At 41.3% G+C, this 24,580-nt stretch overlaps 1 protein-coding gene across 1 annotated transcript in view; it reads right to left on the bottom strand.

The window, feature by feature from the left end:
* LOC126299069 (serine proteinase stubble-like) overlaps positions 1 to 24,580 on the bottom strand; it is a 318,959-nt gene that overhangs the window by 263,020 nt on the left and 31,359 nt on the right. The window contains exon 2 of the mRNA XM_049990738.1: positions 19,392 to 19,495. Within this exon, the coding sequence (XP_049846695.1) occupies positions 19,392 to 19,488 (97 nt within the window). The 5' untranslated portion in view covers positions 19,489 to 19,495. The remainder of the gene's footprint in view (positions 1 to 19,391; positions 19,496 to 24,580) is intronic.

Below are 24,580 nucleotides of genomic sequence, written 5' to 3'. Positions count from 1 at the left end.
TTTGTTTCGTTCCTCTTCTTGCCCAATGGATGAATGAAGACGTATTTTCTGTCTTTGGGTAGTTTCTCCACCTGCTCGATATCTGGAGAGACTTGTGTGATTGCTTTAAGGGAATTCGATACGAGGTTGTCCAGCAATTCTGCAATGGCGTTATCTTACCCTGAAGCCCTGTTGTTTTTAAGTTTTAAGTATTTCTCTGCATTTCTTCTTACGTAGGTTGTGGATCTTCTTGAAAGAGTTTCGGGACAATTGAGAAGATCGGAGAAGTATAGCGCCAATTCCTGACAGTTATACTGATCACTGTTGTGCCAGCTTTTACTTTTGTTTTCAATTTTTGAGGGGTGTTTGAACGAGTATTTCCTTCTGAAGTTCTGTGGAAGTATCTTGCATTGTTTAGTAAACAAATCTCCTTCAGTGGGATCAAGTTGTTTCTTTAAGTACTTCATTTTGATTTACCAAGTGGTTTTTGCCACATTTCGTCTTATTTCATGAGAGGGTTGACTATTTTCTGGTGTCTTTTTTTTTATAATTTGGAATGCGTTTTTTTGTACATGCCATGTATTTTCACATTCTGAATCACATCATGGGTGTTTTGTGTTCCTTCTTAAGGGTACTAATTGTTTGATCTTTTTACAATTTTGATGTGGAGTTTTCCCTATCTGGTTCCTCTTTCAAATTGATTCCTCTGCACCTTGCTATGCCAAAACTCAATAACTGTGTTCCTCTAGAGACTTGAAGATAGTGTATTTCCTTCTGAAGAAGGAAGGAGATGGCTACACAATCGATCCGAAACTTGCCGATCTCTTGTGTACGGGGTTTATAAGTCTTCTATTTTCTAGGAGATTTTCTCAAAGAAGTTCGCATGATGTTTACGCTGTTTCGTTGGCATACTTGTATAATTCCCCCCCCCCCCCCCCCCCCCGTTTTTATTCTTGAATAATCTCATAGATTTTTCTGGTGTTCTGTTTCTTTGCCGATTTGTGCATTAAAATCTTCAAATAAAGTTTTGGTGTGTTCTTGAGAGATTCCTGCCACAACATTTTACAGCTTATCGGAAATAATTAGCCGTTTTTTATTGACCTATTTTATTATTTACGTTGACGAGCACGTGACCTTGTTAACGTGTACTCCTTGTTACCACTCAAAAAACGCAGTGTCATTAGGCGACTTTTTATGGAAGAGAATTCTCTGGCTGAATTTACTACACTTTTGTGTACAATAAAAACCGTCCCTACAGGTGAAGCACCAGTGACTATTCACTTTTCTTTTTTTCTCTAGAAAATACGGTAGTTTCCGTATTTGTGTCTTCACCGATCAATTTAGTTTCTTGGAGATATTATATTATTTTACTATTATACTGGAATCCAAACGTTATAATGGAAGAAGCCATCATAACGACGTAGTTAATCGAATCATGTTTTTAAAAGCACAAATTTATAAAATTTCAAAGAAATTTAAAATAACTAATGAATTTGAAAAAAGTATTTGTTGTTAAAAATTTGTATTATATTAAAAGTTTGTAAATTTCAAGAATCAACATTGTGTTAAATGTTAAGTTGTCCTCCAAAATTGCCAAGCAGTGAGGAGTACATGTCAGTGAACACAGCTTTAGTGGCAGTCAGTCAAAATTCCTTAAGTTTCTGGATTTTGTGAGAAATGGTTCAAATGGCTCTGAGCACTATGGGACTCAACTGCTGTGGTCATTAGTCCCCTAGAACTTAGAACTACTTAAACCCAACTAACCTAAGGACATCACACACATCCATGCCCGAGGCAGGATTCGAACCTGCGACCGTAGCAGTCGCACGGTTCCGGACTGCGCGCCTAGAACCGCGAGACCACCGCGGCCGGCTTTTGTGAGAAGAATAAGTGAAAACTTTTAATTGAATACGACACATTTAAAAATGGAATAGATGAGAGCCACTGAAATCAACATTTTTAACTTAAATGACGAAGGTCTGCAAACTGAATATTAATGTTCGCATCAAAATACATCACCTGATAAAAACATCCGGAAACCTATTAGTGGACATTAATATGGGGCGCATCCATTCTTTGCCTTTATTACAGTTTGTACTTTGTTGGGAACACTTTCAGTGAATGTCTGTGGAGGAATGACAGCCCATTCTTCGGCAGGAACCGAAACTAGAGAAGGTTGGACTCAGCCCAAAGCTGTTCCATTTGGTTGAGGTCGGGATTCTGGGCATGTCAGTCCACTCTAGAACAGTATTCTGCACAAAACATTGCTCACAGATGGTTCTTTCTGACAGGGTGCACTGTCCTGCTGCTGAAAACCATTATTTTTTCAGAACTGATTATCTAGTGTACGTGGTACACGATGCTGAGGATGTGTTCGTATTCTTCATAATGAAGCGTTTTGTTAAACACAATAAAGAGGTCACAGACTAACCACGAATAAAAACTTCATACCGTAATACCACCTACGCTGTACCTCACTACTGGCATAGCACATGATGGCAGATAACGTTCTTCAGACAAGAACCTCTTTAGATTTTCTACCAGATTTCGAGACAAAGTTTCGTTGTGGAAACTCTTAAAAGCATCTCGTACTGAAGTCCGCACTACGTTACGAGCTTCAGTATAGCATCGACAACCTTGAGGATATTGTATTTGTTGTGGTTGGCAAGAGAGCCCACACCGTTTTACTAAAGGAGGCCGAAATGCACGCGTTTTAGCTCACGCAGGCTGGCGTGAGGTCTGGAACATGACAAGGAAATTAGAATTTAGAAAAACGGACGTAGCTGGAGGAATACTTAACTTTAATTCATTAATGATGAATGTCGGTCTTGACGGTACATGATTCACAATATCAATAGTAACTGATAATGGCGCCTTGCTAGGTCGTAGCGAATGACGTAGCTGAAGGCTATGCTAAACTATCGTCTCCCCAAATGAGTCAGTGAACCATCGCTAGCGAAGTCGGCTGTACAACTGGGGCGAGTGCTAGGAAGTCTCTCTAGACCTGCCGTGTGGCGGCGCTCGGTCTGCAATCACTGATAGTGGCGACACGCGGGTCCGACGTATACTAACGGACCGCGGCCGATTTAAAGGCTACCACCTGGCAAGTGTGGTGTCTGGCGGTGACACCACAGTATTCTTTTAAGTTTGGCATGTTTCTTTCGTTGCTTCCATAACAATGTTCGGACTGCTTTGTTTATCATGAGGCATCAGTACCATCTCTTATTAATTTATTTGGTGTACATCCCTCAAATGCCATGAATACTACTACTTTGAATTTAAACCATATCTCGTCTGCGCTTACATAGATTGGAAGGAATGGAGACTGTCTCTTAGGAAGGCGTCAAGCTAATTCTTATCTGCTTTTTTTAAATAGATATAGTTTGCGTTTAGTTTTGGTGGATTTAGATTTTGAGTATTCAGTCTTACTACAACGAGCTCGTGGTCACTAATCCCTGTATTCGACATGATGTTCCCTACTTGATCAGGATTACTTGTTACAAAGACATCAATCGTGTTTTCGTAACCATTTACACTTATAATGGACTCCTGAACGAATTATTCAAAATATTTTTCTAAGACATCATTGCGTACGAAATTTTATTGATACCACAGACTTTAAGCATGTATTTTCGTCAACACATCGAGGATAGATTGATATCGTCACCAGCTATAATTGTATGAGTGGGATATCTATTTGAAATGAGAATCAAGTTTCCTTTGGACTGTTCATCAACTGTATCATCTAAGTCGGGGGAGGGGGGAAGATCGGTAAAGAGGAATCAATTATTAATTTATTGTCGTTGTCAAGTATAACCTCTACCCATACTAACTCACGCGAAGTATCTACTTCATTTTCACTACAAAGTAAACTACTTCTAGCAGCAATAAACACTCCAGTACCAACATTATTCAATCTATATTTTCTGGAACATTGATATCTCCTTTTTAAAAATTTCGGCTGAACTTATCTCAAGCTTTAGCAAACTTTCCCTCCCTATATCGATTTGAGCATCAGGATTTTATAGTACTACGTGGATTTCTGGTTCTTGCCCAACACAGCTACGATAGTTTACAGCTATAATACCACGTGTTTGCTGGGTCTACCTGCTTACACCTTTCCTGTAGTTTCCTGAGACCCATTAACCTAAAAAACCGTCCGCTTCCCTCGACACAGCCCCCGATACCCATGTAGCCGCTTTCTGTGTGCAGTAGATCCCCTGGCCCGTTAAACAGAACCTGGAAACCCCACCCTATTGTTCAATTCGAGGAAACTGCAGCATACACGGTCGCAGAACTGTCTGAACCCCCAATGCAGTCCTTCCATTCGGCAGTGCACCATACGTCCACAGTCAGTCCTACGGTGATGCTACAGATGGTTAGCTCCACCTACATCTCGCAAGCAAGACTGGCACTCTTTACTGCTTCAGATGGTTCAAATGGGTCTAAGCACTATGAGACTTAACATCTGAGGTCATCAGTCCAGGTCCCCTAGACTTGGAACTACTTCACCCTAATTAACCTAAGGACATAACACACACCCATGCCCAAGGCAGGATTCGAACCTGCGACTGTAGCAGCAGCGCGGTTCAGGACTGAAGCGCCTAGAACCGCACGGTCACAACGGCTGGCTACCGCTTCAGACAGCCACCTAAAATCAGAGAGACTCTCTTCTGATCCAAAGTGACACACAATGTTGGTACTGACATGAGCCACCACTTGAAGCTGGCTGCACACTGTGCTCTTCATTTCATTTGGGAGACCCATTTCACTTTTGGACTGACTCCTCCTGGTATACACAGAGTGCACACTGGATTTCTTGCTCTCAATGACAGCCATATCCTTCAGGCGTCCCATTACATGCCTGATGTTGAAGCTCTCAACCACTTTTAATCCCATACTATGTGAATGTCCAGGTCTTGAAGACCAAGAGACACCCCCTGAAACAGGGCAAGCAACTGCATCTGACTCAGGATGTTTGTCAGACACAGCGAGCACCTGAAACCTGTTTGTCAGATGAATCACAGGGAGGCCCTCGATCAGATGCCAGGAAGGTCTTTCGCTGCCTACCACACCATAGTACTACCTTCCACTCGATAAGGGGTCAACCTGACTGTGGACAGTACCCCGGGTGGCCAAAATAATGGGCCATTTAGGGGACACCTGCGAAACAGTGGACGTCCCTTGGATCTCCACATCTGCCCCTCATGATGATATCCATTTGTAACAGTCTCAGACAGCGTGACCGAAGCCAGCATTGCCTGGAGTTGTGAGCGAAGGGTCGCCAGTTCAGCTTGCATCTGAACACAGCAATCATAATGCCTATCCATACTAAAGATGGCGGGAATATACTGTGGACAATTATAAAAACGCGGAACTGTGCTTGATAAATAGGCAACCAAGCAAGAAATTTAAGACTTTATATTGAAGAGCACACAGGAAATGCAAAAACGTCGATTCTGGTTAGAATCTGTGTCATCTCACAAGAGAAAAGGTGTGTTTCGATGTGCTGCTATAGGAACGGAAACTACCACTCAACTTTTGTTGGTGGTTGCAATAGTACCTGAGAAGAAATGCCATCATAGCCTGCGGAGCGTAATTTTATTGTTGGAGTGTAAGCAACGGGACTTTATTGATGTCAGTTCAACAGGTTACAACGGTTGCATACGATTCGTAAACTAGGAGAAAGACATAATCACGCCAGCATGTCGTAGCTACTCAACACCGTAGCGTCACTGCGACCGGAATTGTATGCATGCTCGAGTCGGGAAATAGCTTCATAAGGAGCGTCCCGGACCCACATATTTCTTCCACTAAACCGTGACGCGCTCCAAAAAAGAAGGCGCAAGAAAAAATGAAGGAGAGCGCTGGAACGACGGGTGCCTGTGAAAGGCGCAAGTGTGACAGGAGAAGAGGGGGGGAGGGGGAGGGGGAATCTCTGTGAACCGGGTCAGTGAGCCGGCGGCGCCTCGCACCATTTGCTGCTCCCACCACGTGAGCTTCTCCTGAGCAGTCATCTCGGACAGGGGACATAGATACACTCCCTCGCTTCAGTATAGTTTTCATTTCATTAACAAAAAGCCGCTCCAGTTGCTAATAACAACTTTATTCAATCCACCATATCAGGCCATTTTGAAGACGATCTGAAACCGGCATTACTAATGCATAATAAAATTAATATATAAATATTTTACATAAGAGGAGATGAGAAACACATCGTAGATATGTACAGTTCAAGCACAGGCGTAATATGTAACTTACAGTGTACTGTAGAGAAGTAACGCCAATTGATAGAACAGGAAATGTCACGTGGATTTTAAACGTTAGGTCCCCTGTATTAAAAGACTCAACAACGAATGCCTTTTATACGCGATGCGTACATTATGGCTCTTTAAAACAAAACGAAAAAAAGCACCTGACCATAGAAATGAAACGACACGACGTGTTTCTTATGCCATACCTCTCTTGTGTCAACTGATTCCCTTTGGACTTCGTGAAATTACACATTTCATCAACGACGATGCTGTGATAGTCGTCTTTTATCATACAATAATAACACAGTGCAAGACTTAAACCAAAATGGTGGCATACACAAGTTTTACTACTCTGACAACAAGGGCAGGAATATCGGACAATCTGGAAGGACTTTTAAAACGTCATACAAGGAACACACATAGTAAAAAAGGAAAAAAATAATAGGAAGTAAATTCACCTTCGCAAGTCATCTCACTCAAGACAGTCACACAGTCCATATTTTGGGAAGAAGCTCGTAATCCTTCATAATATGAAGACGGGTTACTATATAGGCAAATATGAAGAAATCGAAATTTACGCCCACCTGAAAAATCCAAAGAAAAGGCGCTCAATGAGTAATACACACCAGGAAATACCACCCTGTCACTGACAATTTTCTTTGGCCGTAGATTACTAAATCCTCGTAAAATCCATGACTGCAGTTGGTACCAATTCACGATTCCTGATAATCTGGTATTGTCAGTATAGATTGTAAAACAGGGTATTTTGTACTTATTTTGTATGTGACATATCACTGGAGACCCTGTAACTATAATTGACTAGTGCATAAAATATAAATTATGACTTGCTCTGAATAAAATATTAAGTAGTAAAATTTACAATGGTTTATGAACGATGTACCCTTTCCCCCCTTTAGTGTTTTGAGGTTCAAGAAATTCCACAAGTTCTTATACATTTGTAGTAGTCCACTATAGGTCGACAAAAAACTAAAACCCTCTATATCTTCCTGTGTTTTAATTTTTGCAAGCAAGAGGACGTAACTTTACACCCAACTTAGACACTCGGTCCACGGCTACTATTTTACACTTTTATTAAATCTAAACATTACTTCTAGCCTTTTATTAGTAAAGTACGCTATTTGAAATTTCGAACATGTCAGAATATAACTGTTCTTATAGCTAAAGCAAGCCAATATTTTTTTAAGAAATCGAATTTTACAGTTTTTATACTCATAATACGTCCGTTTTTCTCACGATGTCATTGAGCTTATAACTTTTTAAATGCGCCTGACTTATCCTTCATTTATAATTTGACGTTGGTCCTCTACAGCGCAGTGTAAGTTACATAGTTTTTGTGTACTTATCAAACGTAAGCTTTGTTTTTCATGTGCTATGTTTTAAAATATTTATACAGGGTGATTCCGTGATGGTGTTACAAACTGTCACGAATGATGCAGAAGAGTAAATGTATCATTTTGTGGCAAGTTACCCTCGTCGGAAACGACTGAGTCGATAGTTATAAGCGAAAATCTATTCGTATTTACTGGTTTTGTTATTACGAGGGCTGTAGGTTAAGCAACAATCAGAGGTGATAGTATGCACCAAACAAGGAAAAAAATCTAGTAAAAACAAGCTCTATAATGCATACTTTAAGAACTATGAGCACTTACTCATCTTCGATTTTGTGAATCACGTCTCTGTTACTGCAATCTGTTTGGTTTCCATATTATTGGAGAATGTAGTAAGAACCACTAAAAGAAAAAAATGTCCAGTAAATATGGGCACTAGAAGAGATTGTTTCATAATAGTGAGAATGAAGTAGTGTTCATAACTCCTAAGGTATGCATTTTATAGGCTACATTTACTGGACATTTTTTTCTTGTTTTGGTCCATACTACTACCTCGGTAACCTGCCTACCCTACAGTCTCAGCAACAACAGTACCGGTAGATGTATTCCGCTGTCAGTGGTATCAGAAAGATTTCCTCTTATAGCTTTCGATGCGGTCGTTTCCAGAAACGGCTGCAGATTGATACATTTACCCCTGCCCATCATCCCAAAAAGTTTGTAAAAGCACCACGGAACACCCTGTATATTCATCTTATTACGCATTGACATTGGCATTGTCAGATCCATATGGAAATGGCCTGATAGAAACTCATGTCTGATCGTGGATATAAGGATGTTCTAATAAGCAATGGAGATGCTTTTCACTATTTGAACATAGAGTTGCGGAATCAGCGTCATCCAAACATGGAGAAACTATGAACAGTTTTCATTCTTGTCCTTTTCATTTTCTGCATTGTATTAAATCCGTGACCGGCAGGCAAAACGTGAGGTTGTGCTAACGGGCAGTAGTGAGGCCAGCAAAACATTTCTTTCTCGTGACTTTATTTGGCTCTGCGCACTATGGGACTTAACATCTGAGGTCATCAGTCCCCTAGAACTTAGAAATACTTAAACCTAACCAACCTAAGGACATCACACAACACCCAGCCATCACGAGGCAGAGAAAATCCCTGACCCCGCCGGGAATCGAACCCGGGAACCCGGGCGTGGGAAGCGCGAACGCTACCGCACGACCACGAGATGCGGGCGACTTTATTTCTTGTGATCTGTTTACAATAAGCGAAACACAATGCGAGCGACTATAGGATCACTACTAAAAATACGGCAAATAACTTTTAATACTATATTTAGAGTCCTCATCAATAAGACATTAAAACGAATTATCACTAGGAACAATCATATCTTAAGGTAGCCCAAACAGTGCTTTAGACGCGTCCTTTGTTTGTTGAGGAGTTGTATATATTTCAAGGTTATTTTAAGTTCATCCACAAGTCATACTGACCTAGATGGTATACTAATTCAGACAATGACTCGTACTCATGAGCAGTACCGCTCAAAATCTCATCCAGCCACTGTGCTTGCACACGTAATGTGATGTTTGTACTTCCCCTCTAAGAGGACCATCAACGAGGCCTTGGATCATAGTTGTGTTGCTCTGGGCATTCCAGAGCACAGATAGGCAACCCACACTTGTTGTGAAAATATAATGCTGTAACAGGTAAGTAGTAGAATAGCAGGGCAGATATGAGAAACAAACGACCTTTATTATTATGTTACACTTCGATTGTAAGGTTTTTCTTGACATTCAGAGGGGGAATCATGTTCCACTTAGGCAAATGATGGTAACCCCTCCTCCCCCCCCCTTCCCCGACTAGACCTGGCCATGCAGGTGACAATTATGTAACTTATATTCCAGGTCACCCGCCTCTTCTGCAAGCAATAAAAAGATTTACTGCAACCAAACCGCAAAGTAGCATATAGTTTTAGTCGATGAGTGTTAATGAAATAAACATCGAGAAAATAAGTGTTTATAGCCTCCTAGACGATAACAGTAGCGAGTTTCTACGAGAATTAGAGGGAAATGTAATAAAGAATATTAGAGTGTGTATAATACTGTTATGTAAAAGTGCTCTTTGACTCTCAGCCACTGCTTCTGGAGGCAAGGGGTTTGTAGGGTGTTCCCCGTGTAGTGTATCGTTTTAACGGTCACAGACCGGGTCTAGGTGCTGCGTGTTGCTACCGTAAGGGGGTTAGGCTTCCACAGTCAACTTCACAGAACGTCATTTCCTCGTCAGTCAGCTACAAACGCAGATCGTGTATGTTTCGCTCCATGCTAGAGGTGTTCTGGGCTGTTAAAGAGGGACATAGGTTGCTGATTCCTCGTTCATCAGTTTTTCGTAGGACGTTTTCTAGAAGTTACTGTGTGTTAAGGCTGTGGCGCCTTTTATGAAAGCTACATGGTTAATATATACTCATAGTATAGAGGTGTGGAACTCTCAGACAGGCATCACCGTGGTTCAGAGTGTGGAGTCATGCGTGAGACACATGTTAGCTGTTGGGCAAAATGCACTAGTACAGGAATTTGGTGAGTAGCCTTTCTTTTATTTATTACAGTGTATTATACTTGTTTAGCCAAGTATTAACAGGAGTTTTGTTGAAAAAAGTGGAAGATAATCAATCATCCCATTGTTATGAGCATGCAGTAAAGCATGCAAGCAGTAAAGGTAACAAAAGAAAAATTTGGAGGAGGAACTAAAATTCATGGAGAATAAATAAAAACTTTGTGGTTTGCCGATGACATAAAGCAAAATAACTGATTATGGTCGAAGTAGGGAGAATATAAACGCCCGGGTTCCCGGGTTCGATTCCCGACGGGGTCAGGGATTTTCTCTGCCTCGTGATGACTGGGTGTTGTGTGATGTCCTTAGGTTACTTAGGTTTAAGTAGTTCTAAGTTCTAGGCGACTGATGACAATAGATGTTAAGTCCCATAGTGCTCAGAGCCATTTGAACCATTTTGAGAATATAAAACGTAGACGCAATGGCAAGAAAAGCGTTTCTGAAGAAGAGAGATTTGTTAACTTCGAATATAGATATAAGTGTCAGTAAGTCCTTTCTGAAAGTATTTGTATGGTGTGTAGCCATGTATAGAAGTTAAACATGGACAATAAACAGTTTAGACAAGAAGAGAAGTTTTTGAAATGTGGTGCTACAGAACAATGCTGAAGATTAGATGGGTAGATCAGGTAACTAACGAGGAGGTACTGAATAGAATTGGGGAGAACAGAAATTTGTGGTAAAATCTAACTAAAAGAAGGGATCGGTTGATAGGACACACACTGAGACGTCTACGGATCACCAACTTAGTACTGGAGGAAAGCGTGGGGAGGGGGGGGGGGGGGGAGTTGTATCGTAGAGGGAGACCAAGAGATGAGTAAGTAAGCAGATTCAGAGGGATGTAGGTTGCAGTAGTTAGGATAGAGTACGATCTGAATAATTTCTTACGATATTGGTGGCGTCTTCATCAACAGCACCCGGCGGGCCGCACACCGCTCACAGCTACACGGAAGACTGCACTTTTAAACCTCCCGCAAGCGCACCCTCTGCGATATCGCTCTTTATCACGCGTTAAATGAGCCATCTCCGTGGCAGGAGGGTGTGAGGGGAGGGAGGGGGGGGGGGGGGGGGGGAAGAAGTGGCGCGACGCCTACATGTCACCACTGGACGCTGAATTGACATGACCTTACTGCCAGCAACTGTGTTGGCCGGTACATCTTTTTAAGCAGTGGTACTCACAGCTTCGCCGCCAGACTCAGTGAAGCTACAGACTTATCAACTATTCAAGGGAATGATCCAATTATACATATTGAAACCTACTCTGAAATTTTTCACATACGAAGGATACATCGAAAGAAATGCACTGTCATTATTTTAGCTGTTAAGGAGCACTGCAAGTATTTTTTAAGAAAAGGTTAAGTTACACATGCTTCACGAAGAACCCGCTTACAACAGCGGTTTCTACAGCTTTCCTGCCGAGCGAGGGAATCAGAGAGTAAGCAGACGCAGCCGTATCCAGAGAACTTATCTGAGGGGTGTCAAAGGGGTTGTAACGTTTCTTTTGCCAATGTATATGAAATGCGTAATTTTTGTGTGATGCAAATGTACTGTGTGATGTGTTGTTGAGCAAATGACTTAATCCACAAAACCAATACGAAATTTTCGCAATGAAATCAATCCCTCTGAAATTAACCCAGTCGCGTGAGCACCGAGTTCTATGGCCCTGTGCAATAACATGATAACATTCCCTATGCTAATAAACAATGAAATAAATGTCGCAGCTGATGTAATCTTGGTATTCTGTTCTTTCATAGTACGCACAGAAAATATTCAATCTTGGCACAGCGAAGTGTAAGGCCGGCCGTAAAATAGCTTCATACAAATACTAGTAGATTGGTTGACAAATAAATATCCTTGCAAATGTTGCCTCAAATCATGAGTTGTTTGAATAATTTGCAGTTAGTATTGACAATTAAACTATTGCAGATGTTATTGCTACACAAGTGGCTAGTAGAGGAAAGAAAATTAAGGCAATGTATTATCTTACGATAAAAAAGACTTTCATCAATCAGAACTTTAATTTGTAGACATGAAATATTTTATATCAACTGCTGTAACACATTATTATGATAATTTTTAAATAATTTATGTTTTTCCAACAATGAAACAATTCCTTGTAGTCGGCACAAAAATATGAAGTGTATTATGGACGACGAAAACAAACGTTTTTCTTACACCACGCTCGCCTGATGAAAGAAAAATTAATACATGCAAGCACTTTACAGCAATTACAAGTTTTATTTAGACAAAATTGGGATGGAGCAAGAAATGGTAGTGACCGTTGTTCTGCATGTTATGCTGCGTACAAAGCATACTTGATCAGATTCGTAACACGTGCTAATCCAAAACAACAGGGCACAGATTTCTGAAGCTAAACAATACCAGTCTGCTAATAAACCTGAAATTACAAAGAGCTATTGGAAACTATATTGTCCAACAATTATCTGAAAAATGCTCCACACTGTAGAGAAATTTCTTTATCGAAAGGATGAATCACACTATTAGGTCCATGTGGGAACCAAATTATACGTTAAGTCTTTTAGTCGTCCTCCAGAAGATATAGGTATTGTTATGTCCAGACCAAAAGTCCGACAAAAGCAATAAATTACTTTCTACAGCTGGTAAGGAGACGTATCATATGCAATATTGAAACGTATTCTCTCCCATTTTCTCAGATTTTGCTACAGCGATTACAAGATTTTTTCAACTGAACAGTTTTTTTTTTATTTTTGCTCCTAATTTGCCCTGAAGTAATCCACTGATACTTATAAGTGGCATTGTTTTATACGGATATGTCATAGCATAGTATGGACTACAAAGCTACTGTCTTTTTTCGCTCGAAATGCTAAGGTGCGGGTTGCACGTAGTTCTTGCACAATACCTGACTGATTGTCTATATACACAGTATTTTAGGGGGTAACAAGAAGCTTCGCTTTCACGTTAGCTACGAATTCCTCTATAGTATTACCTGTCAATGACATTTCGTGTATACGTTTACCTGACGCAAAATTCGTACTTTTGCAACTTCTTTTTCAGTATGACGTCCTGGATCTGGGTAACCACATCAAAGAAGCCTGGAAATCAATAATATTTATCTCACTTGTAGTTCAGGGCGCCCAGTCTCCTAGTTCTCCCTCGGTAGCGGCGCATTGACTCTCACGAGCAGTTCTAAATCTTTCACACTTTTGCGAGTTTTATTTTGGCACATATTTCGTACTTAGTGTAAATATTTTCTCCATATAAATAATTCATGTTAAGATTTTACGAAACGAAACGGGCTTTGCACACCGCTTAACTTTAATTGTTTTCCCCCTCGTTCGTTTAACTAAAAATTTATAGCCTATTCTTTCTCACTCAAATGTATCACTGTACATATTTTGTTTGGGCTTGGTAGATACTCTATTTTTATTCTAGACTTCAGCTAGCTACTGTTTCCGATATGATAGTGAAGTGGAAACTTGAAGGTACACGTGCAGCACAAAAGCGTACAGGCCGACCAAGTTTGTTGACTGACAGAGACCGACTACAGTTGAAGACGGTCGTAATGTGTAATAGGCAGACATCTATCCAGACCATCACACAGTAACTCCAAACTGCATCAGGATCCACTTCAAGTACAATGACTGTTAGGTGGGAGGTGAGAAAACTTGGATTTCATGGTCAAATGGCTGCCCATAAGCCACACATCACGCCGGTAAATGCCAAACGACGCGTCGCTTGGTGTAAGGAGCGTAAACATTGGACGATTGAACTGTAGAAATACGTTGTGTGGATTGACGAATCACGATACACAATATTACGACCCGATGGCAGGGTGTGAGTATGGCGAATGCCCGGTGAACGTCATCTGCCAGCGTGTGTAGTGCCAACAATGAAATTCGGAGGCGGTGGTGTTATGGTGTGGTCGTGTCTTTTATGGAGGGTGCTTGCACCCCTTGTTGTTTCGCGTGGCACTATCACAGCACAGGCCTACATAAGCAGCTTCTTGCTTGCCACTGTCGAAGAGCAGTTCATAATGCACGACCTGAGGAAGAGTGGTTACACGACAATAACATCCCTGTAGTGGACTGGCCTGCACACAGTCCTGACCTGAATCCTATAGGATTACTTTAGGATGTTTTGGAACGCCGACTTCGTGCCATGCCTCACCGACCGACATTGATTCCTCTCCTCAGTGCAGCACTCCCTGAAGAATGGGCTGCCATTCCCCAACAAACCTTTTCAGCACCTGATTGAACTTATGCCTGCGAGAGCGGAAGCTGTCATCAAGATTAAGGGTGGGCCAACACTATATTGAGCCAGCCGTTGTGACTGAGCGGTTCTAGGCGCTTCAGTCCGGAACCGCGCTGCTCCTACAGTCGCTGGGTCGAACCCTGCCTCCGGTAGGGATGTGTGTGATGTCCTTAGGTTGGTTAGGTTTTAAGTAATTCCAAGTCTAGGGGACTGATGACCCCAGATGTTAAGTCCCATAGTGCTTGGAGCAATTTTTTGAACACCATATTGAATTCCAACATTACCGATGGAGAGTGCCACGAAGTTGTAAGTCATTTTCAGACAGGTGTCCGGATATTGTTGATCACATAATGTACATTTCTCCAGCCGCCCGGCAAACTACAAATTTAGCAAATTTCAACATTTTTTTAAATGCTTGCAATATTTCTTAGCAGCTAAAATAAATTCTGACCTAATGCTCTATTCGGTGTGTTCTTCATGTATAAAAATTTTCAGTGCGTGTTCCGACATGTCGGATGGGACAGTTCCATCGTTAGTACGTATGACTACAGCGAGGAAAATTACATCGACGTAGTACTACGCTATTAAGCACAACTAGGGACCAATGATTTCAGCAGTTTGGTCCCTTAGGAATCCACACACGCACACTACTTTCTGCTTGTAAGTGACTTGCCTGATAGTGCCAGTATTCAAGAATATCTGTTTCTATATCAAGAACATTACTCTAATTGTATGTAACTCAGCACCGCAGAAGAACCTACAGTTACACAAAGTTATGCATATCTCCATTATTATGTGCACATATTGTAAATTGTCTTATTAATGTATTAATTTGCTGGCCACCTCAGGTACCGACACGTTATTTCTTGTGTCTCATCATACATTCCTTTAATCTCATTACTATCTGCGGAACTATTAGGCATACACACTTGAACAACTTTGGTGGGTGTTGGTAAATAGCAGTAACAACTGGAAACGTCACTTGCGTTGGAATATGTTCAGTCCGCACAGACAGATCATGTACTGAGAAGTAAATTACTTAAAGTCTTTTGACATTCTTGCCATTGATACCTCGAGGTGTGGCTTCAGACATATATGACTATGAACGTTCCTTCCTGCTAGCACATTGCGTTGTTTCCATCGTGATGAATGAACCTCGTAGACGAAGGATTGACGACTGTGATAATTGTTGTAAGGTTCCAGTGGCGTTTTGTATGGCATGGCACACTGAGAGAGAGATGTGAGAGGACGAATAGAAGTGCCCCCCTCCGTAGCTGCTCGCTGAAAGTGGCGAATTACCAACCGAAGGGACCTGGATTCGATTCCCGACTGTGTCACAAATTTTTCTGTGCTTAGGGATTGGGAGTTTTGTTGTCCTTACATTCATCGTAACTGACATCCACCTAGTGAGTTAGCTTAATGGGCCCATCCTGAAAGCCAAAAGAAAAAACCACTATGCCATCAAATAGAACAACACTGTCGAATATCAGTAAGCACACCACGTAGAACTCATCACCCCTGCAATGCCATATGTGTTAAGGTGAATGTTATAATCTAGACCACAACTTCATTTATTTTCGATTACCTGTTGCAGACAGAATAAGCCATACCCATATCTAAAAATTATTGTTAAAAATTAAATTAGCGCTGTATCATGTAGCATACATATATATGTGAACAAAATAAACAAAGTAGACTATAAGTAAATGTACATGGTTGTCTGAAAACTCGTCGTAGAAAACGTGTGTTGTCAACCAAGCTAATAGGAGTACGCAGTGGTTATCGTAGCTCTTTTTTTTACGTTGGTAAATACTAGAAAAAAATGACACAGTTTTGAGTCTGTTGGCAGCGTGGGCTCTTCAAGCGGTGACTATGACCTCAGTAAACACAACCCGGCGTCTGGTACACGACAACACCATAGCAAACGAGACACTCTTTAGGTCAGGGACCGCCAAGATTTTGACTCACAGCCATGCCCACGCCCGAGTGCCGAAGCGCACAGCATCGCTTCACATTTCCCCCACCACCATGCCACAGTGCAGTCGCAGTGCATGCGACTTGGTTTTATAGTTCACATTTCTCAACAATATAGATCACCAACAAAACAAGTTTTTAGTATTAATTAATTATTTTTGGCCCTCTGAGGACATAATGTACATTTTATCTAGTACATACTGTCAGCATACAGACAGACATATGATTTCAAAGTGTTTCGCACTTAAGTTAAAACATAATTGTGACTTATTTAGTTTCATAATGGGAAAAAGGTCTTTTACTCAAATACGCGTATGTCGATCGAAACACTCTTGCGATCTCATTATGGAGACTTGAAAAAATCTACTTGAGGAAAGTAATGTAGACATCCTGGACAGTTTGAACGTAAAAATATTTGTCATTGAAACTGGAATTACCTCGCAGGTCAGTCAGTTACATCTGCACATGCACAGCCGTCCTTTAACTGAAACAGCAAACGACCTCGACAACGATGTAAGGTTGGCAGTGTCCTCAAAACTATCATTTTAATTCTTGCAAGGCCTCAGTGAATTCCACAAACCTCTCGCTTTCTTTAACGCCAGTGAACTTAGGGAACTGGGCTGTTTTGTCAAAATATGTCCCTTTTGCAACGCGATTTTCTTTTCAAATGCACCCCCATCAACTCAGAAAGAAGTTACCTCGCAATGTTTTACAGTCAAGTCCACTTAAAATGTGATTTCTAGCTAGTCTAACTTTCGTTCCTGCATTCATTTTTCACTCATAAATTCAACAATAGCGAGTTTTAACTAGAAAAATCGTTCCAGGCATGCCTTTTGACTTAACCAACGTACTTCGTAATAATATATTACTCTTCGTTCATTTCCACTGAAAACTGTTGCAACTGCCAGCCGGGGTGGCCGAGCGGTTCTAGGCGCTACAGTCTGGGAGCGCGCGACCACTGCTGTCGCAGGTTCGAATCCTGCCTCGGGCATGGATGTGTGTGATGTTCTTAGGTTAGTTAGTTTTAAGTAGATCGAAGTTATAGGGGACTGATGAGCTCAGCAGTTAAGTCCCATAGTGCTCAGAGCCATATGAACTGTTGCAACTGACAATGGAACAATGGATGTGACTTCAGGAATTTTACTGTTCGTACCACTATTTCTTTTTCAAGAGCTCCATACCCTCAAATTTAACACAAAGTGCTTCTTGATGCACAGAACAATGAATCCCGTCTGTCGTCGTTGTAATTTATTGCTCTTTCATTGTCATCTAAATATTTAACTTCTCTCTCCATGGTATTGTAATGCTTCATAGCAAATCAGCAGTACCCGTCACTTATGTGAATTGACATTCACATGCCTGTCATTCCCATTACTTTCAAGTAAGTGTGACGATACATCGCTAGACTGGCTCTTTTTGTGCAAACAGCCAGTAGACCTATGAACGTCCTTAACACCACAACAAACAGCAAAGGATAAAAAGCTCTGTCACCACGATTCTCCCGAACTCAGAGAATTGTGTCGATCGAAAAATGCCGCACGGCATGGGAAATGAAATGTCGCTCTGTTCCGGGTACTTCCGAGAAGTAGCGAACAAAGCCAAGTGACAGGCTGGGTCTTGGCCCGCACGTGGATTGCACACGTGAAGTTTGGTACGTTTTGGCACGCTCTGTTTTAGATACGAGTTTAATTTCAACCAGCGTCTCACTGCCATCTGTAACTGCCGTATTAGGTAATTATTTCGGCAGATATTGAAATATGCATTATAATTAAGCTGATTCTGGTCGTTAAGCGGTTGTTCTGATTCGTTTTTTTATATTGGTATAGATTTTAGTTTCCTGAAGTAGGTTTAAAAGGTTACCCTTTCGTCCGTAATATAAAATGATTAAATTTCTTTCCACAAATTTTCAACGGAATGGTTTCTATTGAGGAGGTGTGCCCCATAAGCTGTTTTACTCTTGTGTGTGTGCATATGAATGGCTTATTTCAATAGTGGTACAAGTCCATTACCTCCACTTTTCTGTCTATAATGCTTCTGAAATTAATGAGCCAAACAAACAGAAAGAAAGGTTCAACTCTAGCAAGAAGCCATATGCTTGAATATTTCTGGTATCTCAACTGCAGATTTTTCAGTGCTCATTTAACTTTAGTGCTCTGTATCTCAATATGAACAAAAATGGACTTTTACCAATATTGAAATAAACACTTCATATGTTCCATGTAATGTGTCTGAAAATTCCACGGTGTCTGTACAATATATTGTTTCTCACAGTCTCCATGTTTACCTTGTACGCCCTCATCACATGTACTTTGTGTTTATGTTATCGGATTGTGTCGTAGTCCTGATCCCTACGAGTTATTTGTTTAAAAGACAATTTTTGAGTTAGATTTGTGGAGGCATTTATCAGTATTATGGATAATATAATATTATATGTCAGCTTCACACAATTCTTTTTGGTAACCTTTTTATAGGTCCACCTTCATTCTTTGCAATTTGGGCTTTCGTATAAGGCTCATAACATCGATAACAGATTTGTGTTAATTATTAGCTGTCGCTACTTTGTTTTAAGGTAGCCTTTCCTTGGGCCATTGCACAATTGTTTGAAATTCATATAGAGATGTTTACGAACAATCTGGCGATCGCTACCACTCTTCCTGTTGTTCAAACTGTACTCATATTTTTGAACCATCTAGGGCGCGTCACAACCTGCAGTACAGAGACGGTTATTAAGATGTGAAATATGTACCTCTTCACTTAACAACTGCTGTACGTACTAGGCAGTGAGTTGTCAGATAAATGATTTCATCGACCTGGGCTGCTGGCTCACTATCCAGAAGAGCTCCCCTTGAGACTATATAACACGAAGCTTTACTCATCACAGTAATTTTCAGTACATGAAGGAATAACGGACAATAGTTGAAGAAAAAATATTATATTTCTCAATATGGGCCTTGAGTTTGATCTGTTTGAGGTTATTAGTCACTTACCCAGCACGATGTCGGCCACACCCCCAGCTTGGACGTCTGCTATGCGTGTGGAGAATAGTAGCGCCATCCACCAGCATATCGTCGCGCTGCACCGCATCTCCAGCCTGAAAGCACACCGCTTTCTGTCTTATACGATTTTTTGGAAAATCTCACCTACAGTGATTAAATACTAAATTGCAGCACGATAATTCTTGCATGTTTATAAAATTATTATCTCTCAAATTTATTTATTTATTGCTTTTTAAGCTTTACCAGATTAGGGCCATAAGGCCCTCTCTTAATCTGACCAGAAACAACATAAAAAAATATTGCATAACAATCACAATAAAAATAATAATTTTAAGTGATAATAGTGACAGTAATACCCATAATGACGAAAAATATGGAGGAATTAAGAATAATATTGATTAGATATTACATAAAAATCTCAGTGATGGTAATTTGCATTATTAATATTACGTAATAACTAGCGATAATAATAATAATAATAATAATTAATAATAAATAATTGGGCATTAATAATGATATTGATTTGTTTAGCATATTTGAAGTCATGTTTGATATTAGAAGAATTCGATGGGATAATGGAAGTGGAGAAGATTGAAATGAAAGTGACAATGACTGCTAGGAAAAAGGGAATTTCAATAGAGAACTCTGTAGACAAGGGGAAGGAGAAGTGGTGGTGGTGGGGGAGGGGGGGGGGGGGTTTGACGAGAGTGAAGTTCAGAAGAGATAGCTGCTGTGATAGAAGGTGGGCCATTAGCTGTCTTTTGAAGTTTGAATGGAAATCAATGTCTCTAATATTTTGAGGTGAATTGTCCCAAAGTCGGATTCTTGATGCAGAAAATGAATTCAATAACGTGGCAGTGTTGTTTAGTAATACAAAGAGGAGTTTACTTTCTTGGGAGCTTGGCATTTCTGATGTGTTAACTTGCTTTAACCTATAATTAATTTTGCTTCTCACAATTTATTACGGCGAAGACCCATAGAGCTGAAATGAAAAATTGCCTTAAATGTTCAAATGTGTGTGAATTCCTAAGGAACCAAACTGCTGAGGTCATCGGTCCCTAGACTTACACACTACTTACATTAACTTATGCTAAGAACAACACACACACACACACACACACACACACACACACACACACACACACACATGCCCGAGGGAGGACTCGAACCTCATGCGGGAGGGGCCACGCAATCCGTGCAAGGCGCCCAAGACCGCGCGACCACTCCGCGCAGCAAATACCTCTAAGCACTACGGGGCTTAACATCTGAGGTCATCAGTCCCCTAGACTTACAACTACTTAAACCTAACAAACCTAAGGACATCACACACATCCATGCCCAGGCAGGATTCGAACCTGCAACCGTAGCAGCAGCGCGGTTCCGGACTGAAGCGCCTAGAACCGCTCGGCCACAGTGGCCGGCGGCAAATAGCCTTACAATTGTTGCTGCATCAGGTGTAAGTCCTTCTTTGAAGCATGTCTACAGGGAGAATTCTCTGAAGCCTCTAGTAGCCCTATTGTGGCGTTCTATAGATTCTAAGCAGACAGCTTCCAAAGGGATTCTCAGTTTTTCATATGTAACTTATGATAGTGACATCACAAAGAGAACTAAGAAGATCTGTCTGTCAGTTAGTACAGTTATGTGAACAAACCTTGATCTGTCAGAGGTATGCCCATACCGAATCTTTCTGACAGTCCATCGGTTCGTTGTTCCTACAAATACATTTTTATTTCTATATCCTCCGGATTGTATCAATCAAGAATCATCAATGTATTTGTTTTGTGAGATTTAATGGACAAATAAAAACCTCTACATGAATTACCTATTGCACCAGGACAGACAACAGTGTGATCGTGACCACAGAATTATCACAGTGCAAGGAAATTCTCCATTTCAGGCAAACAATTGTTATTCTCCACTATGACTCTTGTGTAAAAAGTACTTTCACGCTTAGTAATCTATATCGTGTCCGCCCCTGGTAGCCGAGTGAGCAGCGCGACGGAATGTCATACCTAACGGCCTGGGTTCGATTCCCGGCTGGGTCGGATATTTTCTCCGCTCAGGGACTGGGTGTTGTGTTGTCCTTATCCTCATCATTTCAACCCCATCGACACGTAAGTCGCCGAAGTGGCGTCAACTCGAAAGACTTGCACAAGGCAAACGCTCACGGAGGCCCCAGCCACACGGTATATTTACGTATCTACGAGGGTAATCCCAAAAGTAAGGTCTCCAAATTTTTTTATAACTACATAGACCTGGTTATTTCTACAATGGTTTACAGCTTGAACATTTAGCTATTTTCCGACATAATCACCATATCTGTGTATGCATTTTTTGTAGACGCTGTGGCAGTATTTGTAAGTCCATGTCATACCAGCTCGCCATGCTGTTCAGAAAGTTATGAACCTCTTCTTACACCTCGTCGTCGGAGCTGAGTTGCTTTCCGGCCAAATGTTCTTATAACTTAGGTAACAGGTGATAGTCACTGGGTGCCAAGTCAGGACTATAGGGTGGGTGGATGATTGTGTCCCACTGAAACTGTTGCAGGAGAGCAACGGTTTGCCGAGCGATGTGTGGGCGAGCGTTGACATGGAGAATGTGTACGCCCTTGCTCAACATTCGTCTTCTCCGGTTCTGAATTGCTCGTTTGAGTTTTTTCAGAGTCTCTTAACTGTGTTCAACATATCTGCATTCGACTCGTCAGCTTTAAGCAAGCAATTTTGAACAGTGGGCGTGCGGCCGTAGTATGTTAGTGTTGTTGTGTCACGAATAGCAATGAAACAACTTTTATAATTAAGTGTTCAAGACAGTATTCGGTATGTCTGAAAGAAGAAAAAAGTATTTGTAAAGTTTGTCCCGCACATCTAGACTCCCGAATAAAAGCAATGACGCGTGGACGCCTGCCGCTACGTGATTGGAATGCAAATTGTGGAGAACGCTTTACTGAAAAAATCATCGTCACAGGTGACGAGACTTAGTGTTCGTAATACGAGCCTACCACAAACCGACAAAATGCACTAAGGGTCTCTGATGATTCGCCAACACAGAAAAAGATACGAATGTGATACTCAAATTGAATAGCATCGCAGATAAAAACTTTTCTGTCACTGTCACATTGTTGTATGAAGATTCTGTGCGTTGTTCTCAAATATAAGATTACGTACAACATCTGAAGCATTAAAACCACCGTCTTAACTTTCCTCTACTTTTTTTTATTAATCCAGTCTTTAAGCTTTCTGGACTGACGCGGCACATCTGGCACATACATATTCCACGGACACTCCTACCACATTGGTGGTGGATCTCTAGCGTTTTCCTGACTTAATATGGGCAGAGAATCGACTTATTTACGTCTCTAACCTCTAGCTGAAGAAACAAAAATACACCGACGAAAAAAAAAACGCAACACCAAAAAGTTGTAAATGTAGAATAACTAAATTTCAGGAATACAGTTGTCTGGGTAACGTATTTGAGTGATTAACACTGCAAATCACAGTTTAAGGTAATTGCGAGATAAGCCATTGGAAATGTGAAATGCTGGTACATTAATACCCGGTGTAACCACGAGAATGTTGTATTCAAATGGCTCTGAGCACTATGGGACTTAACTGCTGAGGTCACCAGTCCCTTAGAACTTAGAACTACTTAAACCTAACTAACCTAAGGACATCACACACATCCATGCCCGAGGCAGGATTCGAACCTGCGACCGTAGCAGTCTCGCGGTTCAAGGCTGTATCGCGGCCGGCGATGTTGTATTAAACATACGTGTAATGTGTTGTACAATTGCTGGATATCAGTTAGTGGGACGGTGTTCCATACCTGTTGCATATGGTCAGTCAGTGCAGCGATGGTTAATACTGTTTGTGGATGATGCTGGAGTTGTTGTCCAATGATGTCCCATATGTACTCCAGTGGAGACTGAGCTAGTGATCGAGCAGGCCAAAGCAACAAGTCGACACACTGTAAAGCATGATGGGTTACAACAGTGTTATGTGGGCGAGCGTTATCCTGTTGGAGAACATCCCATGGAATGCTGTTCATGACTGGCAGCACAGCCGATCAGATCATCAGACTGACATACAAATTTTCAGTGTGGTTGCGTGGGGTAACCATGAGAGTGCCCCTGCTGTCATACGAAATTGCACCCTAGACCAAAATTCAAGGTGTAGGTCTAGTGCGTTTAGGAAGCAGACAGATTGGTTGCACGCCCTCAACTGGCCTCCTTCTAACCAACACAGAACCATCACTAGCACCGTGTCAGAACCAGCTTTTATCGGAAAACATAACAGACCTGCACCCAGCCTTCCATTGATTTCTCACTCGTAAGACCGAATTGGCAAATGACGGCAGATTGGGGTCAATGGAATGCACGTTACAAGACGTCTGGCTTAGAACTGCTCATGAAGTAACAGATTTGTAACAGTTCGTTGTGTCATTTTGGTGCTAACTGATGCTCAGATTGCTGCTTCAGATACAGTACGATGCGCCAGAGCCGTAAGCCGAACACGGCTGTCTTCCCTCTCGGTAGTGCTACGTGGCCCTCCGGGAGCCCGGACTTCTTGCGGCCGTACATTCTCGTGACCGCCGCTGGCAGCAACCATGTACGGTCGTGGACAAAACGAGCGATACCCCTCGCCTTTTCGTTATGCTGATCCGCACAGCGTTAAAGTGCGCTACACAGCATACAAGGCAAGGCGACGAAGTGCTACCAACATACTATGCACAGGTGTGAAATTGAAAAACTATCCGCACTTTGTCAGACAGTTTTCAGTCACGTGTAAGACTATATTATTGCTGGTTAGCGTGTTAAACAACACGTAAATATAAGATATAAATGAAAGAAGAAACGCTAATTATATGAACTGTACTAATAAAAATGAATTTCTTACACCACCAAGGGACCGTATACCCCAGGAAGTGCAATACATTTCCACTTATTAGGTCTAACTGTACTCGAGGTAAAGGGTTTTAAGGGTTGGGTAGACAGATGACGGTCAAGAAAGTGAGACTAGTAGGGTTCCATTTTTACCGATTTAGGTGACGAAATCCTAACAACGAAAATAGCTACAACAGTTACTGCAGATGAGGGCCCCATAAATAATTCCCCCTACTCTTTATTCGAAATGTTCTCATTGCAGTCGATACATCTGCATATTAATCGTAGCTACGCTTTCGAT

This window comes from Schistocerca gregaria, chromosome X (genome assembly GCF_023897955.1).
Source record: "Schistocerca gregaria isolate iqSchGreg1 chromosome X, iqSchGreg1.2, whole genome shotgun sequence".
NCBI classification, from domain to species: Eukaryota; Metazoa; Arthropoda; class Insecta; order Orthoptera; family Acrididae; genus Schistocerca; species Schistocerca gregaria.
The sequence above is the reverse complement of the archived record's forward strand: the minus strand, read 5'-3'. Positions and strand labels throughout refer to the sequence as shown.